The following is a 19786-nucleotide window of genomic DNA, read 5'->3' as shown; positions in this document are numbered from 1 at the left end:
ATTAGAATACCTCCATTTACATCACAGACATACAACCACTTCAGATGTGGAGTCTTTATACTTTAGGGTTTGCCTCTGTGGCTTTCATTCTTCCAGGTTCTGCTGGCTAAATAATCCTTCTGGTACAATGCCTACTTTTAGCCTACAGATCAAGTTATGTTGTCCTGGGAACCACTTTTCATCTTAAAACTTCAGATATCTTGGCTCTGAACTACCACGAGTTGTGTTTACAGCCTCCAGGTCAATTTTATTTCCAAGTTGCAGTGTTCAGACTGGGAGGGAAGAGGACAATGGGTGACTTTTTGTCCCTATCACAATTTTATATCAGAAACGGAATGGCAATGAGGAGATTTTTATCTTATAAAAAATTTCTACAGGCACACTACGAGCAGGGCACAACTGCCTCTCCTGCAACGTGACACGTAGGTAAGGCTGCCAGGTAAAACATACACAAGTCCCATAGAATATTTGGGATGTACACAGACTTAAAAATTACTCATGGTTCATCTGAAACTAAAATTTAACTAAGATCCTGTATTTCATTTGCGAGTAGACATAGAAGCCCTGGGAATTACCGAAAAACATACTGTCCAAATAACTTCGGCAAAAAAAGAGTGAAAGAACCAAACTCCAGGCTGTCAAACAGCCTTGCATCGGAGTTGGCAAAAGCTACCTGTAGCAGAGTAAAGGAGAAAAATCCTAAGTGTTAGAGTCGAATCAGAAATATTAGTTGTCTCGGGAGGAAGGGGAGAGTCACAGTCCAGGGAAGGATGGAAGGAAAACTTCATTTCTTCTCAAGAATTTCTGATCAAGAATTCCCCACTCAGCCTTTCTGCGTGGCAGCGGCCAGAGAGCAAGCGCGTACAAGGAAGGGACTCCACTTTGCGGCCTGGATGACGAACCGGGCGATTTCCCCACTCCAGTCCCCAGGCACCTGGCAGGCAGGCGCACCTGCGCTAGGTAAACGAGAGAAGCCCGCCCAGACCGGATGCGGAAGTGAGGAGTGAGCTCCACCCCGCGGCTAAGCCCCGCCCCTCGGCTGAGCAACGCCCCGGCCGCGCCCACCAGGCCAGGCCTCGCGGGGTGACGTGTCTGAACTGTGAAGGCGGAAGCGGGAACGAGGTCGCCGGGGTAGGAGTTGGCGAGGTGCGGCTGGCTGCTGGGCGTGCGCACGCGCAATCCGCGCAGTGGGCGGGCCAGATTGCGTCTGGAGACCGGAGACCATTGTTATAGATACAGGCTTCCCTTTTCCGGGTTTTTGCTAATGCTGAGCTCGGCGGATAGAGGTGGTGATGTGGGTAGGGAAGCGAGAAGACACGCCTTAGACACTTCTGCGGGCTGGGTCTCCAGTAGCCATTTGACGGCGAGCTGGCAGCCCGTCCCCTTTCTTTCCTCTGTGAATGGAGGATAAACGCGTGTGGAAAACGTCAGGTTTAAGTCAGCGCTAAAAGTCTGTTGTTTTTCAGTCGTTCAAGCCGTGTCAGACTTTTTGCTATCCCATTGCCTGCAGCACGCCAGTTTTCCCTGTCCGTCACCATCTCCCCGAGCTTGCTCAAACTCATGTCCATTGAATCGGTGAGGCCATCCAACCATCTCATCCTCTGTCGTCCCCTTCTCCTGCCTTCAGTCTTTCCCAGCAGCAGGGTCTTTTCCAATGAGTTGGCTGATCGCATCAGGTGGTTGAAAGTCTGTGACTGTCAATTCAGATCTAGAATTGATGTGGTCTGGCCAATTCAGTACCAGTTCCAGTAGTGTTCTCCCGTTACTAGCTCCTCCTTCGTGTTCTAGATGGTACTGTAGAGGCGGGGGTGAGGCAGTCCACAAATAACCACGTTAATGCCAGGTAGCAATAAGTGTTTTGGAGTGTCAAGGTTAGGCAGAAGAGTGGAATTGAGTGATTTAAAGATTTTATGAGGTTGCTATTGTCAAGAGTGGACGCTGAGAGGCTATTGCAGGAAGTACTAGTCCGAGAGAACAGATTTTGGCTCGGACTAGAGTGTAGCTGTGGATTTGGAAAGTATTGAAAGGATTTAGTGTACTTCAGCGGCCCAGTGAACTTTATTTATTTATTTTTGTCATGGTGTATGATCTTTTTAATGTGTTGTTGGATTCTGATTGCTAGAATTTTGTTAAGGATTTTTGCATCTATGTTCATCAGTGATATTGGCCTGTAGTTTTCTTTTTTTGTGGAATCTTTGTCAGGTTTTGGTATTAGGGTGATGGTGGCCTCATAGAATGAGTTTGGAAGTTTACCTTCCTCTGCAATTTTCTGGAAGAGTTTGAGCAGGATAGGTGTTAGCTCTTCTCTAAATTTTCAGTAGAATTCAGCTGTGAAGCCGTCTGGACCTGGGCTTTTATTTGCTGGAAGATTTTTGATTACAGTTTCAATTTCCGTGCTTGTGATGGGTCTGTTAAGATTTTCTATTTCTTCCTGGTCCAGTTTTGGAAAGTTGTACTTTTCTAAGAATTTATCCATTTCTTCCACGTTGTCCATTTTATTGGCATATAATTGTTGATAGTAGTCTCTTATGATCCATTGTATTTCTGTGTTGTCTGTTGTGATCTCTCCATTTTCATTTCTAATTTTATTGATTTGATTTTTCTCCCTTTGTTTCTTGATGAGTCTGGCTAATGGTTTGTCAATTTTATTTATCCTTTCAAAGAACCAGCTTTTGGCTTTGTTGATTTTTGCTATGGGCTTTTGTTTCTTTTGCATTTATTTCTGTCCTAATTTTTAAGATTTCTTTCCTTCTACTAACCCTGGGGTTCTTCATTTCTTCCTTTTCTAGTTGCTTTAGGTGTAGGGTTAGGTTATTTATTTGACTTTTTTCTTGTTTCTTGAGGTATGCCTGTATTGCTATGAACTTTCCCCTTAGGACTGCTTTTAAAGTGTCCCACAGGTTTTGAGTTGTTGTGTTTTCATTTTCATTAGTTTCTATGCAAATTTTGATTTCTTTTTTGATTTTTTTTTCCACATCATTTTATTTTATTTTATTTACATTTTATTTTATTTTTAAACTTTACATAATTGTATTAGTTTTGCCAAATATCAAAATGAATCCGCCACAGGTATACCTGTGTTCCCCATCCTGAACCCTCCTCCCTCCTCCCTCCCCATACCATCCCTCTGGGTCGTCTCAGTGCACTAGCCCCAAGCATCCAGTATCGTGCATCGAACCTGGACTGGCAACTCGTTTCTTACATGATATTTTACATGTTTCAATGCCATTCTCCCAAATCTTCTTCCCAAAGAAGAAATTTAGGTTATCTTCTAGGTTTGGGGCTTGAGAAGCAGGTGATATGCAAAACAGGAGGAAAAGGTTGGGATAGGGCCAGTGAGATAGTGAAGATCAAGTATTTAGTGGCACCGCATAAACAGAAGATAGTAGACAAGAAATGTTCATTTTTCTGCCCCTTTCTAAATATAGAGAACATTTGCTTCCTCTTATTATATTGGAAATCTCTATGACTTCAAGTATGGAAGTGTTTTCACCAGCCCAAATAAGTTCAACAAATATGTTAACTGATTTGCTCCAGGGAGAAGCGACCTAGACAGGATCCCACCGCTCAGACCCCCTCAGCCTCCTACTCACCTCCTCCCCGAACCCCAGCTTTGGTTATAAAAATGGCTCCCTTTTTTCTTTCCTCTGCCCTGCGCTTAATGTATATTCCCGCCCTCTCTCCCATTCTCCCTTAATCTTCTCAATCATCTAAAGAAGATGGACAACCTTTTCTCTCTACTTCCCAATTCTCCCTGTTACCTGGAACTTGATAAATTAATTTGCTCAAGGTGTGCACGTGAATGGATAGTAGTGTCCCAAAGCTGCAGTTCTTAGTGTGCACCTCTGCAAGCAAGAATTCTTCATTATTCTGGTTATCCCCACAGAATATAGATCAGTAGTTCTTAGCCTTTTGCTTGGTCATAGATTCCTTTGAAAATTTAATAAATGTTATAAAATTTCCGGGGGGGGGGTGCGGGGAACGTGCAGATACTCACAAGAATTTAGATAGGGTTGCACGGGGCTTCACACTTTTCTGAATTATCCCTCTTAGCAAACTTGCCCATTCTTGAATTCTGAGCTGGGGGTACATCTGGGTTATAATTCCTTGCTATGTGGTCTAAATAGATGGCTTCTTCTGCAGATTTGATTGAAAGTTAAACATCAGAGGAATGGACTTCGTAAGCAAAAACTGTGGCCCATACTTCCAGTTCTGCAAGGATCAAGCCATTTGCTACTGCAGTCACCCAACAACAGTGCACCCTGAGGGGAACTCAGGATGGAGAAAAATCAATATTCTGTGCTTCGGAGCCTGGCCCTGGATAGTTAAGATGCATATCTAAGGAATAATTTCACTGAACTCAGATGCTTGCATCCGCTCATATGTACAAAAACAGTAAAATCTTTAACTTGAGATGTCTATTCTTTGTGATTAGCAGTAACCTTTGGATATTGGCCTAGCTATTTTGTTCCAGCCAAAAAACTCATATACATCCTGTCTCCTCCCTTACCTCTTGAGACCGGTTCTTCAGAGCTATCTGAGAGGGGGTTTTCTATGCTATGTTCCTCAGTAAGTTCCCTGAATAAAACTTAAAACTTCCATGTTGTGTGTTTTCCTTTGTCACCAAAAGCAAGTTTCTCCTGGAACAGTGTACCACACAAACACACACAAGTACGTCGTGCACACACTAGCACAGGCAGCGCATCGCTTCAATAGGAAAAGTGACAGAAATTTGCTCAAGTATGATCGTCCCAGATTTCTATTTTGCATGAACTACATTTCTCACTGGGCTCTAGAGTATGCCCATGTCTTCCTTTGTAAAGAAATGTCAACCTTATCTTCCCCTACTTGCCTAGTCCATTTTCCTCCCCACCTCATTTCCACTCACCCTTAAGGGGAGTCTTATTTAGTCTATGCAAACACTATGCAAAAAACAAACTGTCCCACCCAAGGAGCCACTGCATCCAGTGCTGGGAACCGGACCCTGCAAACACCTCTGAGTAGCTATTTGAAGATGGGCGGCTGGTTTCTCCCCTCTTTTTTTCCTTATCCTGTACCTACTGCTACTGCTAAGTCGCTTCAGTCGTGTCCGACTGTGCGACCCCATAGACGGCAGCCCACCAGGCTCCCACGTCCCTGGGATTCTCCAGGCAAGAACACTGGACTGGGTTGCCATTTCCTTCTCCAATGCATGAAAGTGAAAAGTGAAAGTGAAGTCGCTGAGTCTTGTCCGACTCTTAGCGACCCCATGGACTGCGGCCCACCAGGATCCTCCGTCCATGGGATTTTCCAGGCAAGAGTGCTGGAGTGGGGTGCCATTGCCTTCTCCGATCCTGCACCTAACCGTCTCCCAAACTTCTTCCCTCTGCCAACTCATCCTTCATCAGCAAGTACTTTGTGTAATATTACAAGTCCGTAATGGGGGTTGGTGTGCCTCAGGCACTGAGGCGAGGAAAACTGGGAAAATGAGGCATGGCAGCAAGCCTGGGGCGCTGGGCAAGAGAGACACGCTCCCCGACGCCCCAAGGGGGCTCCAGATCGGAATTTGGAATCGGAATGCGGGCGCTGGAACCTCTCTCGTAGCAACAGCCCTAGCTGGCCCGCCGAAAACACGGAAAGTGGATTTCCTCGCCGCTCCCTCCCAGAAACTCCCCGGAGCGCTCGCGGCCGCTCGCACGGAGCATGTGCGGGCGGCCTCGCGCATGCGCCGTAGAGGTCCGGGTCGGTTCTGTTGCGGAACCCGCGCCGTCTCCTAGAGCCACCGGAACTCTCCGTCGCGGGGACGGCCTCCTTCAGCTTGGGCGGCCTGCTCGTCGTCTCCGAGCCTCGCCCCCGTCCCTCCTTCCCTCTTTTCCGCCCGGCGGCTCGGCCGCCTTTTCCCCGAGACAGCCGTCATGAGCGCGAGGCTACCGGCGCCGTGTCCCCCTCGGTGGTGGTTGCTGCTGTCGCTGCTACTGCTGGGGGCGGCCCCGGGCCCGCGTCGGGGCGCCGCTTTCTACCTGCCCGGCCTGGCGCCCGTCAACTTCTGCGAGGAAGAGAAGAAGACCGACGAGTGCAAGGTGGGCGCGGCCCGGCGGACAACACCCGCCTCACCCTGCCCTGGGGGGAGCCGGGGTCCGAGGGGAAGGGGGCGTAGCCGCCGTGGGGCGGGGGTTGCGGTCGGTGTCGCCCCTCAAAAGTGCGGGGCCGTGGGTCGGTGGCGGCTCCGAAACGGCCTCGGTGAGCGGCGGGGGTAGGTTGTGGAGGACTTGGTGGGCCTCGGCGCGCCTCAGGTCTGGCGGGGCCAGGTCGAGCGAGCAGGTGTGTGTTTGTGTGTGTGTATGTGTGTGTGAGTGAGTGAACCGGGGACAGTGAGCTGTGTGCGGGTTGGTGAGCGCTCCACGGATAAGAGGGTGTGTTCGCGCCAAGGAAGGGGCCCTCGCCAGGTCTTGCAGGAACTCTTTGATCTCCTGGCTTCCTAAATTTTCTACTTTTCTGGAATCCTGGTCGGTTATGAGGTCTTGTGCTTTCTAGGACTTGGGGTTGGGGGTGTATTTTTAACCTCAAGATTAGGAGTCGCTTCCTTATTTGTGAAGTTTTTACACCCAGAACCGTGTGAATTGCGTTTAATAAAGAGTTGTTGTGATGGCTGAGACCGTTCATGTCTTAACCTTTTAAGTGTGTTAAAAAAAAAAAAAAGTTTTTAGTATGCAAAAATATATATATAAGATCCCCCTGTTCAGTTTCTTTAAGACGATTTTGAACACTGTAAAGAAGCAGGCGACAGGAGAAGGCGACGTTTTCTTCTTCCTAGGGCAGACCTTGAAAACTTTGTGATCTCTTAACGACCTTAAACCCAAGGCTTTCAGTTTAACTACTTTGTAAAAGAGACATAAGTAATCTGTTTCGGGGTTATTCGGCATAGGGCAGGACAGTATACCTACGCAATTATTTTAGATGGCTAAAACTTACCCTTTGGGGCGCGAGAAAAGTCTTTGAAACCGTTAATAATTTTAACAATTCAAATAGTCCTTCAGCAGACGTTTACAATCTATAAATAGGTTTATTTACTAAGTTTGAATTTTTTAAGCTGGTGTTAATTTTATTACTACTAGCTTTACTATAGTTGTGAATTTTGAGCTTATTTTAGGGCACTAAAGAAGCTGTTAAATTTTTCATGGCATTTTACAGTTTCTGTTTAAAAAATTGGATCCTTGAAAATATTTGAAGATCTTTAAATTCCACGCAGGTTAACGGCGCTTCAGTACTGTAACTCTGGTACCTTGCAGTGCAAGGCGCTTTCACTCTTAAGAGTTCTGGCTGAAAAAAACCCAAACAAACAGTGCTTCCAAATGGAAGAGAGAGCTTGTCCCACAAGCACACTGGTTTTTCCAGTAAATATTGTAGTAACCAGCCTTTAAAACTTAGTGTTTGGTCTTTAAACTTAACAGCAATTGTGTATTGTATAACTAGTGCCTATAGAGACAAAAATATTCCTGTCTCCTAGGAAACTCAAAGGTCATAAGCTTATGACAGATTATCAGAATGTGATGTTATAAAAGATGTATGTCCAAAGTGCTCTGAAACACAAATGAGGAAACATCTGTGGATTGGAGTCTTCAGGGAAAGCTGCAGAGAGGAAGTGACATTTGAGATGGACTTCAAACATGAGTATGAGTGAAATTTACAGGTGTTCTTCCAGTTAGGTAATGGTTAGGTAATTTTGTTTCCTCAGGTAATTTTGTTTCCTCGACAGGTCCTTTTAGGTAGCTACTTTTAAAACTTTTAAAATAGTAAACTCTTGATTAATTTCAGGGAGTCCTTTTGGCCTTTTCATTCTCACAGATGTAGGAATAAAACAGGCAAGATAGATCATGTTTGATTTCTGAGATGTTTGGATTTCTTCTGTGTGGCCAGCTGCATTCACATCTTGGTCAGTGGTAGCAAATATCAGACCAGTACAAAGATGTACTTTTAACACTTTTCCCCTAGAATTTGACTAATTGGTTTAGGGAATTTAAAGTATACTTTAACATTTCTTCTCTTTGCCTCTCAAAGGAGAAAAACAATAAACAGTCTAAACTTTCATTACATCAATCAGGGAATTAATAATTTTTTCTCATCGTTCCACGTTTGTTAAGGAAGACAGTCTTCTGTACACTGTTAGAAAAACATTTTTAAAATTGGAACTGGAATTGTGACGTGGGAATAATTATAAATATATTGAAATATATTAAAATTATAAATATTATAATATTTATTATAAATGATTATTTCCAGAAGATGCTTTTCAGTTCAGTCGCTCAGTTATGTCTGACTCTTTGCAACCCCATGAACCGCAGCATGCCAGGCCTCTCTGTCCGTCACCAACTCCCGGAGTTCACCCAAACCCATGTCCATTGAGTCGGTGATGCCATCCAACCACCTCATCCTCTGTCGTCCCCTTCTCCTCTTGCCCTCAATCTTTCCCAGCATCAGGGTCTTTTCAAATGAGTCAGCTTTTCACATCATGTGGCCAAAGTATTGGAGTTTCAGCTTCAAAATCAGTCCTACCAATGAACACCCAGGACTGATCTCCTTTAGGATGGACTGGTTGGATCTCCTTGCAGTCCAAGGGACTCTCAAGAGTCTTCTCCAACACCACAGCTCAGAAGCATCAATTCTTCAGCGCTCAGCTTTCTTTATAGTCCAACTCTCACATCCATACACGACTACTGGAAAAACCATAGCCTTGACTAGATGGACCTTTGTTGACAAAGTAATGTCTCTGCTTTTGAATATGCTATCTAGGTTGGTCATAACTTTGCTTCCAAGGAGTAAGCATCTTTTAATTTGATGGCTGCAATCACCATCTGCAGTGATTTTATGTTAGGAAATCAGGAGTTGGATGAACTGGGCAGGTCATTGATAACCATTTCCATCAGTTTTTTTTTCCATCTGTAAAATAGAGATTATCATATTTGCTTGTTGTATGGTGGTGGTGGTTTAGTCCCACCTAAGTTGTGTCCCAACTCTCTGTCCATGGGATTTCCCAGGCAAGAATCCTGGAATGGATTGCCATTTTCTTCTCCAGGGGATCTTACTGACCAAGGGATTGAACCTCGGTCTCCTGCATTACAGACAGATTCTTTACTGGCTGAGCCAATACACACTGCTTATTATATATTCCCCTTGAAGGATATTTTGCCTTCACTAGAGAGAAAGTACAGTACTTATCATTGTTGCAGTATTATGCAATATTCATAGGTATAGAGATGAATCAAGCTTATCTTCAGGGTAACTGTAATTTATGGACTATAGTCTTTACATATCCTGTGAAGTCCATGTCCTGTATCTGGCTCACTATGTATACTGAGAGACAGTCAAAAGAACCCTGAGGATTCAGTTATTTTCTCCTCTCAGAATTATTTTATGTTCAATTTACTATCATAGAATCAGGAATCCAGTGAACATCAAATCCTATTCATATTTTTCTAGCTTCTGATTTATGATCTTCATTTACCTTTATAAATAGTGTGACTGTGTTCTGTGGCTTTTTGTGTGTGTGTATGATTTTTTTTTAAGCTTGGTATCATTACATATACATTTGAGCATCAACGTAGTGCACGTTTTCATGAGGTTTTTATTGAATATATAGTATTTCATTGTGTTAGTATACTATGGTTTATTTCTTGCTTACAGGGCATTTAGATTGGTCCTGATTTTTCTCTACTATAAGTAACATTGCTAGGATGTATTTAGCAGGAATTACTTGCATATTCACAAATTACTTGTTCAAAGGCAAGAAACAATTTTATAGCCCTATTTAATATCACCAGGTTTTTTCCAAGAAAGATTTGATTTACAGTGCCTGTATGTATGCTAAGTTGCTTCAGCTGTGTCCTACTCTGACCCCATGGGCTCTGTCCTTGGGATTCTCACGGGCAGTCATACTGCAGCAGTTGCCACGCCCTCCCCCAGGGGATCTTCCTGACCCAGGATTCAGACCTGCGTCTCTGTCTCCTGCATTGGTAGGCGGGTAGTTTACCACCAGCACCACCTGGGAAGACTGTCACGAGCTAAATGACTCCCTCCGTCTCCTCAGTATTTTATAGTTCTTATTTATAAATTTAATAGCTTTGTCATGGTACCCAAAACAGTTTTTTAGTGCTGCATTACTTTTGCTGCTATTGAGGTTTTTCTTTTAATTTTTTTCTCTTATTTTGTTAGTTTTTGAAGCCACAGTATTAAAGAATTAAAGTATGGTGTAAAGGTTCATCTAGTCAAGGCTATGGTTTTTCCTGTGGTCATGTATGGATGTGAGAGTTGGACTGTGAAGAAGGCTGAGCGCCGAAGAATGGATGCCTTTGAACTGTGGTGTTGGAGAAGACTCTTGAGAGTCCCTTGGACTGCAAGGAGATCCAACCAGTCCATTCTGAAGGAGATCAGCCCTGGGATTTCTTTGGAAGGAATGATGCTAAAGCTGAAACTCCAGTAGTTTGGCCACCTCATACGAAGAGTTGACTCATTGGAAAAGACTCTAATGCTGGGAGGGATTGGGGGCAGGAGGAGAAGGGGACGACAGAGGATGAGATGGCTGGATGGCATCACTGACTCGATGGATGTGAGTCTGAGTGAACTCCGGGAGATGGTGATGCACAGGGAGGCCTGGCGTGCTGCGATTCATGGGGTCGCAAAGAGTTGGACACGACTGAGCGACTGATCTGATTCCTTTCCTCTAGCATTTTACTTTCTTAAACTCAGGGGATAATGTGTTGACAACAATAAGTAGAATAAGCCCTGGTCAAGAGTGAATAGATCTTCACAGGGTAAAATGTGCAGTTAGCTTTAGACTGAGTTTTAAGACTTCGCTGGTGGCTCAGATGGTAAAGTGTTTGTCTACAATGCGGGAGACCCGGGTTCAATCCCTGGGTTGGGAAGATCCCCTGGACAAGGAAATGGCAATCCACTCCAGTACTATTGCCTGGAAAATCCCATGGACAGAGGAACCTGGTAGGCTACAGTCCATGGGGTCGCAAAGAGTTGGACACGACTGAGCGACTTCACTTAAGTGTACTGAGTGGCATTCTAATGACTAATAGCTGAAGATTAGTGAGCAGTTCACCCTTGCTGCTTTTAACTTTCAAGCAATTATTTAATGGCTTGTGATGTTCTTAGATGAAAGATTAACATTTTCTTTCCTGTCTTAGATGAAAGATTTAAGATTTTCTTTCCTGTCTAGTAAGGGGAAATGACCAAATGTACCCCCTAGTGGTTAAGAAAAAAAATTTGAATTAAACAACTTTTTTAATTAAAAAAAAATCAGAATCTCACTTTTAAATATCCTTTCTTGATAGTTATTTTTAGAAGCTTTTAATAAATTCTGTGTCTGTTATTTTGGGAGCAGTTGCATTTTACTGTAGAATTAGTCAAATTTAAGAAAACAGTTCTAAATGTTCTGAACAGATACAAGAATGAACATTCATTTACGTGTTTTAACTTGACCATAGAGACAGTTTGGAGATTTTGAAATATTTAAAGAAAAAATATTTACACGTGTGTGTGCATGTTCAGTCACTTCAGTCGAGTCCAACTCTTTGCGACCCTATTAAGTGTAGCCCGCCAGGCCATTTTGTCCATGGAATCCTCCAGGCAAGAATACTGGAGTGGGTAGCCATTCTCTTCTCCAGGGGATCTTTCCAACCCAGGGATCAAACACGCGTCTCCATTGCGGCAGATTCTTTACTGTCTAAGCCACGAAGGAAACTCCTTTTTTTTTTTTTTTTGCATGAAATTGTTTTAAAGCTGTGGTTGTTCATTATAGTGGATGTGAAAGCTAGGATTAGGAAAGCAGGCATGATTGATATAGATAAAATACGGTCCTACTGTCTCTGGCTCTCCATAGAAGGAAGCCCTGCAAGAGGTGTGTTCTTGAACAAGACCGCAGCCATGTGCTGCACATGCAGACACACAAAAGTTCTAGAAACTGGTCTGTGCTCTTTCGGCCTCAGAGCCCAGTTCCGGAAACCCCTGCTTTGACTCTGGCTTGCAGTGTACTATCACCACGCCCTCTTAGTCAGTGTTGTTCTCTAGTTAATTGTAGCTCCTGCCTGTCTGCGCTCTGTGAGGCCATTCTTTGTTGCCATGAAAATTAACTAAGTATCTATGAAAAGCTTTGTGAGAAATTGGTGAATGTATTTTTCTCTAAGAGAGTTCTTCTTACTCTGACCTTTGATTCTTATTTAGTGCCCTTTACTAATAACAGTGATAGAGACTGCAGTTTGTATACTTTGTGTGTGCCAGGTGTGTATTAACCTTAGTTGATCCTCAGAACAGTCCTGTGGTTTTTAGATGGGGACCCTGAAGGCTGGATAGGATGCAGTGCCCTCTAGTCAGGACGAATTGAAGCTGCGGCTCCAGGAGTGTGTGAGTTCGAAGCCTGGGCTCTTCACGTTGGAATCCTCCTGGGTCTGCGGGCCGGGCAGGTACCTCTTCTGCTGCCCCACCTGCAGATGCCCAGCTGCTTGTAATCCTGGACTTGCACAGTTGCTGCACTTACAACAAAAAGCTCTTTACCTACGTAATCAGTTTTTAACCAGTCACATTTTATATGTCTGCTCCTTCCTTTGATACAGTCTAAAGTTGAAATTTTATTTTTTGATGGGGAGTGGAGAAAGAACCTTAGGATCTAGGAGAGTAGCTTCTGGGCCCTGTTGGTGAGGTAACTCAGAATTTATGAATTCCAGCACGTCTGTTGGGATTTGTAAATTACATCCGAGTTAAGGTTTTCCTCCTTTAGACATTTTCCTACTATGGACTTCTCCAATATTAAAGTGGTTGAAGCTTCCATAGTTTTCCTTCCCTATGGCTATACCTTGGCTTTCCCCACTGGCTCAGCTGGTAAAGAACCCACCTGCTGATGCAGGAGATGCAAGAGACAGGAGTTCGATCCCTAGGTCAGGAAGATCCCCTGGCGAAGGAAATGGCAACCCACTCCAGTATTCTTGCCTGGGAAATCCCATGGACAGAGGAGCCTGGCAGGCTATAGTCCATGGGGTCACAACAGTCAGACATGACTTAGTGGGTGTGCACACATACCTTGGTATCTCAGATCTTTTTGTAACTGGTCACTTGCATTGATCATTGTACAGAGTGCCTTTTTTTTCTTTTTTTGGCCGTGCTGAGGCTTCATTGCTGCGTTCAGGCTTTCTCTAGTGTGGTGAGCAGGACCTACTCTGTATAAATTGTGGTGCATGGGCTTCTCATTGCCGTGGCTTCTCTTGCAGAGCACAGGCTCTAGGGCGAAGCGGGCTCAGTAGTTGTGGCACACAGACTTCGTTGCTCCATGGCATGTGGAATCTTCCCGGACCAGGGATCGAACCTGTGTCCCCTGCGTTGGCAGGCAGATTCTTAACCACTGGACCACCAGGGAAGTCCCCAAAGTCAAATTTCTTCCCTGAGATTTCCCTCTACCTTGAAAAACAATAGTAGGTGTAAGATGGGACACATGTGATGGCAATTGTAAAAGCAGAATCAAAAACGAACAAGGAAATGGGAAATTCGGTCCTATAGCAAGATGTACCTTGAAGCCATAAAGTAGGGTGTAGTTGTGACCAAGGAGAAGGAAATAGCAGCCCACTCCAGTATTCTTGCCTAGAGAATCCCGTAGGGTCGCCCAGAGTCAGACACGACTGAACCGACTTAGCAACAGCAGTTGTGACCAAAGTTGGTGTCAGAAGTGGAATGGGCAGATGGGGACTAGAAATAAAATTGTACATTTGGGAGGAGAAGGATTTAGAAGGGAGATGATAGAACTCTCTATAAAAATATTTTCATAAAAGATTTCTTAGGGTGGTGTTGTAATCAGTCTTGTTTTGTCTGTGTCTTGCTTTAGGATTTACAGTCTTGCTTAGGATTACTCTGTACCTTTCTTATGTTGTCACAACTTTTCATGCTTGTAATAACTCATCTTGGGGCAGTCTGAAAGTGGGGATGTTGAAAGTAACCTTAAGACTCTTCAGGAGTTGGCGATCTCTAAGGCAAATTTCCAGATGGAAATGTATTTAATTAATGTAGGGATGCGAAATAAAGATGTTTAGAATGAAAAATGACCCTAAAGTTAATCAAATACTGCTCTCTTATAGCGATTGCCATTTTAATAAAAAAGCAAACTAAATCCCATAGATTTAGAAAACTAACTCCCAGTAGCTACCCCCAGAACACGTAAATAGCTTTGTCACTTTTTTCTTTTACTTCCTTCAATGAATGCCCTCTCCCCCCACCTGGATTATAAATTCTTTAAAAGGCAAAGCATTCATGCGTTTTATTTTATTATAGCATTCACAGTGTCTAATACAGGACATTATGGGCTTTGAATAAATGTGTTGATTGAATGAATTTCTCATGGTTTTTCAGGATTTGTCGTTGTAAGTGTTCTTTGGTTTTCACATGCATTGCAAATTTTAGTATTTCCCCCAATTTATTACTTCTTTTGAAGTCATCCTTCCTGCTTCTGACATGTTTCCACACTAAATTTTACTCTTTCATCTTTATTTCTTATCGCTTTCATTTGGCTTCTGTCACTTCATAATATGACTGAAGTCCACTCTTATCTTTAAAGCCTTTTCTTTTTCCAACTTTTACCTGCAGCAATTTTCAAAATTCAGAAGAGTTGAAAGAATAATGATCAGTATATCCACCGCTTAGCCCTCTAGAACCAACGTTTGTTTAAATTTTCTTCTGTTTGTTTTATCTGTGTGTGCACTTAACATTTTTTAGAGACAAATGTCATGTTTGTAGCGTACTTTTGCCCTTCATGAAACCACATACACTCACTGGCAGTCTTAATTCCTTTCTCCTTTCTTGCGATTTTTAACATTTATCCTACTGTCGTATTATGAAGATCTAGTAATACTATTTTTATGATACTTATAATACTTTTGAGATTCCTTGTTTGATTGTAACAGTCAATGTTTAAAATAGAGTGTTATAAATGTAGCATATTTACAAATATATTGTAAGTTGCTATATTCTGTGTGAAAAGGTATCATTCATTTTAATTTACAGTTCTTATCGTGCTTTATTTTTTAATTTTTTTAATTAAAAAACATTCTTTTGTCATGCCCAGAGCATGTGGGATCTTAATTCCTCCACCAGGCATCGAACTCTCACCCCCTGCCATGGTCTTCACCACTGGACTATAAGGGAAGTTCCCTTAGAATGTTTTAAATGAGATGTCTTAAATTTTCAAAATCTCACAATGTAAAAAAGGTAGGATGAATGAAAGTGCTACAAAAATAGCCAAGAGGAACTGAATAGCCAAGATGTGTTTGATTAGTTCATCAAATGACAGGGAAAGGTCCATAATTTAGTGGTGATATCAATGATGGACCAACTTTCCTGTAAAAGTAATTGGAAAAGTGTCAGAAGGAGAAAAATGGAGGACTGAGAGCAGCAGAAATTAAAAGTGGTAGCAGCAGTTCATTACTTGCTTTTCTGAACCAGCAGTCCAGTTTTTGAACTTTTTTCTTTGTCTTAAAGCAGAGCAAGTAATCCCTAGGTCATAAGGTTATTATGAGAGTTGTGCTTGATAATTATTACCTTCCCCTTCCCTAGACTAATAGCCAAGAAGGGAGTAATGAATAGGCATAAACAGTAAATGAGAAGCCACTGTCCTTAGTATCTTTAATGAGCGGGAGATGGGACAGCCTCTCCCAGAAACCCTCAAGGTTATCCCTACACTGATAGGTATATAGATTGAAGAAGGTCCAGTTCCTCTTAAATAATAGACAGTAATAGCGATCTTTAGCTTACAGTTAAGCGTTTATTATTATAGTTTAGTCACTAAGTCGTGTCCAACTCTTTTGTGACCCCACGGACTCTAGCCTACTGTCCATGGGATTTCCCAGGCAAGAATACTGGAATGGGTTGCCATTCCCTTCTCCAGGGGATCTTCGTCACCCAGGGATTGAACCCCTATCTCCTGAATTGGCAGGCAAGTTCTTTGCTGCTGAGCCACCAGGGCTCCCAGTTAGACATTTAATTTATTAGTTACTGTGTGACAACTATGAACCTGTATTGTTTTCTTTTTTATTATTATGTCATTCATTCTTCACATTCAAAATTACTTGCCCATAAGCACATGTTTATTAACAATAGACCTAGGATTTGAAATGAATCCAGAAGTCTAACTCTATTCTCCCTCCATACTGAAGTTTTGTTCTCTATTTGTATGTTGTGTGTTAGTTTTTGTTTAGATGAAAGATTTGTGGGAAGGATTTTTTTTTTTTTTTTTTTTTTTGCTGTTTTGGAAAATTTTGTGGACAGCCCTCCACAAATTGTAGACATCCTTATAAATCATAAACCAAGAATGAAATATATTTCTTAGGTGATGTTAACATTTTTGTTATTAGGAGTAGAATTCGAAGCTACTTTACCAGATCAGGAAAAGTTGATAGGTAAATTTAATGGGATGTTGATACTAGACAAAATGCCAAGTGTGAGATGGATAAAAACTAGTAATGTACAACTAAGAAAATAACGAGGGAGAGTGTGTGAGTCTTTGGGCTCTAGCCTGAGATGGAGTAAGTGTGGTTATAATCAGTTTAAATGATGCTAAATTTTATAAACAGAAGACTAGCAGGATGTCTAGAAGAGAAATTTTCCTGGCTTCTAGAGCTTGATTCAGAGACTTAGAGGAAGCCAGTGAATTTGATTTCTAAAGTTGTGACAAGATAGTTTTTTTAAAAGGTTAAACTGGAATTTAAAGTGTTGTGGGTTTCCTAAAGGGGAGTGAAGTAGGGAGTAAGCCATCAGTTCAGTTCAGTTCATTCACTCAGTTGTGTCCGATTCTTTGCAACCCCATGGACTGCAGCATGCCAGGCCTCCCTGTCCATCACCAACTCCCAGAGCTTACTCAAACTCATGTCCATTGAGTCGGTGATACCATCCAACCATCTCATCCTCTGTTGTCCCCTTCTCCTCCCACCTTCGATCTTTCCAAGTATCAGTCTTTTCAAATGAGTCAGTTCTTAGGATCAGGTAGCCAAAGTATTGGAGTTTCAGCTTCAGCATCAGTCCTTCCAATGAAAATTCAGGACTGATTTCCTTTAGGATAGACTGGTTGGATCTCCTTGCAGTCCAAGGGACTCACAAGAGTCTTCTCCAACACCACAGTTCAAAAGCATCAATTCTTTGGCGCTCAGCTTTCTTTATAGTCCAACTCTCACATCCGTACATGACTACTGGAAAAACCATAGCCTTGACTAGACGGACCTTTGTGGGCAAAGTAATGTCTCTGCTTTTTAATATGCTGTCTAGGTTGGTCATAACTTTCCTTTCAAGGAGTAAGCATCTTTTAATTTCAAGGCTGCAGTCACCATCTGCAGTGATTTTGGAGCCTAAGAAAAGAAAGTCTGTCACTGTTTCCATTGTTTACCCATCTGTTTGCCATGAAGTGATGGGACCAGATGCCATGATCTTCGTTTTCTGAATGTTGAGCTTTAAGCCAACTTTTTCACTCTCCTCTTTCACTTTCATCAAGAGACTCTAGTTCTTCGCTTTCTGCCATAAGGGTGGTGTCATCTGCATATCTGAGGTTATTGATATTTCTCCCAGCAGTCTTGATTCCAGCTTGTGCTTCATCCAGCTCAGTGTTTCTCTTTATGTACTCTGCATATAAGTTAAATAAGCAGGATGACAACATACAGCCTTGACATACACCTTTTCCTATTCGGAAAGTAGTCTGTTGTTCCATGTCCAGTTCTAACTGTTGCTTCCTGACCTACATACAGATTTCTCAAGAGGCAGGTCAGGTGGTCTGGTATTCCCATCTCTTTAAGAATTTTCTACAGTTTGATGTGATCCACACAGTCAAAGGCTTTGGCATAGTAAGTAAAGCAGAAATAGATGTTTTTCTGGAACTCTTGCTTTTTCGATGATCCAGTGGGTGTTGGCAATTTGATCTCTGGTTCCTCTGCCTTTTCTAAATCCAGCTTGAACATCTGGAAGTTCACGGTTCACGTATTGTTGAAGCCTGGCTTGGAGAATAAACCATGGGGAATGGTAAAAGGGGAGACAGACTTCCAGAAGTATCTGAGGCTAATTTGGATCTTAAATTTGCAAAAAGAAAGATGTGAAATGTTTAAGCTCTTGTAGTAATAAAAAGCCACTGGGAATATACTTCCAGAAGCTCTCTTAAAGTTATATGAAACAAAGAGTAGTAGATTTGGTCATGGGTAAGTTAAGAAAGTATATTTGAAGGAAAAGAGTTAAAAAGTATATCTTTGAGGTGATGAGCTCTAAACTATCAGTTATAAAACTTAAAAAAGAGATGAAGAGTGCCATTGAAGAATTTATGCTTTTGGCCAGAAAGGCTAATGAAAAGTAACAATGTCATCCTATACGTATATGAAACTTTGATGTCTGTATCTTGAATTCTGCCTATAATTCTCAATGGTACACCTTTTAAGAAAGATATGAGAGTAGGGCAAGGTCCTGTGAAAAGCAGTTGGCATGATCAAGGAGATATGACAATTCAGAAGATTAAGACCTTTCTGTTTTGAAAGATTAAGACTCAAAGGAAAGATGAGAGAAGTCAGAAAATGAGAATAGGGTTTTCCTTCAGTCTTATAATCCTACAGCCAAGAGATGTACCATGAAACTTCAGAGAGAACATCATAGACTAGGAAAATATCTTGCCTCATCCATTAAGTGGAAATGGAAAAAACTTTTACTCTAAATTTATATGCTCTTCAACAGTGTCCTAATTTTTTTTTTTTTAATGGCATCAGATCTCTGAACCTTTTGCCCTGTTTTGGGTTTCCAAAGATGGGCATTGAAAGAACATTGAAAACTGCCTGGAAAACAGAGCTCGGGGCTGAACTCTAGGAGTCCAGTCAGCTTGCTTTCTGTTTTGTAGGGTCCTGATCTAAGAATTGTGTTTACATTTTTAAGTGATTAGAAAAAAATTTTTAAAAGAATAATATTTAGAGATGAGTGAAAATTACATGAAAATCACATTTCAGTGCCCGTAAATGGTTTTACTGGACTGCAGCCAGGCTAATTCACTTCTGTAATGTTCGTGCCTGCTTTTGCACTACGATCGCAGAGACTGTCCAGAAAAGCCTAAAATATTTACTCTCTGGCTCTTTGGGGGAAAAAATTTGCCAACGTCTGGGATAGACTAACATTTGAGTTATTTTTCCAGGTAAAGAAAAGTTTGTCATGACTAAAGGCTATATAAAGGGTACTAAGCAACATTTTATTTTTTTTTCCATTACCATGCTGTCCTATATATAAGCCATTAGTCTCCTGTGACCTCTTAAATGTAAAATTTTAAATAAAAATTTAAATTCAGATCTTCAGCTGCACTGACCACATTTCAAGTGACTGACCGATGGTCTCGTGTGACTGGTACCTACTGAATTTGACAGTGCAAATAAGGCTGTTTTCATCATTGCTTAAAGTCTCTTGGACATTGCTGCTTGATAATACTTACATAGTACTCTGTGACAGGCTCTGTTCTTGAATCTTCTCAGAAACCACTTGTAGCAGAGATTATTACCTTCATTCTACAAATGAAAAAACCAGGGCCCTGGGAAGTGAAACAACTTGTCCAGGATCCACAGCTAGTAAATGTCAGAGTCAGGATTTAAACCCAGGCAGCCTGGCTTCAGAATCTGTGTTTTTAATCACTTTGTACTGAACAAGGTCGAGAGTAAGGAGTGTACTTAATCGTAGCACAAGGAAGTTAGCTTCTGTGGTGAAAATGTGGCTCTGGGGATTTTGAGACTCAAAACATAAAAAGTTGTATAGAATATAGTAGCTA

The 19786-nt window shown here is 42.1% G+C and overlaps 1 protein-coding gene across 1 annotated transcript in view; it reads left to right on the top strand.

The window, feature by feature from the left end:
- The first annotated feature begins 5707 nt into the window (after nucleotides 1-5707).
- Nucleotides 5708-19786, top strand: part of TM9SF2 (transmembrane 9 superfamily member 2) — a 51612-nt gene continuing 37533 nt past the window's right edge. The window contains 1 exon segment of the mRNA XM_005899253.3: nucleotides 5708-6059. Within this exon segment, the coding sequence (XP_005899315.2) occupies nucleotides 5895-6059 (165 nt within the window). The 5' untranslated portion in view covers nucleotides 5708-5894.

Source organism: Bos mutus, chromosome 12, assembly GCF_027580195.1.
Source record: "Bos mutus isolate GX-2022 chromosome 12, NWIPB_WYAK_1.1, whole genome shotgun sequence".
NCBI classification, from domain to species: Eukaryota; Metazoa; Chordata; class Mammalia; order Artiodactyla; family Bovidae; genus Bos; species Bos mutus.
This window is presented reverse-complemented; position numbering and strand designations above follow the sequence as displayed.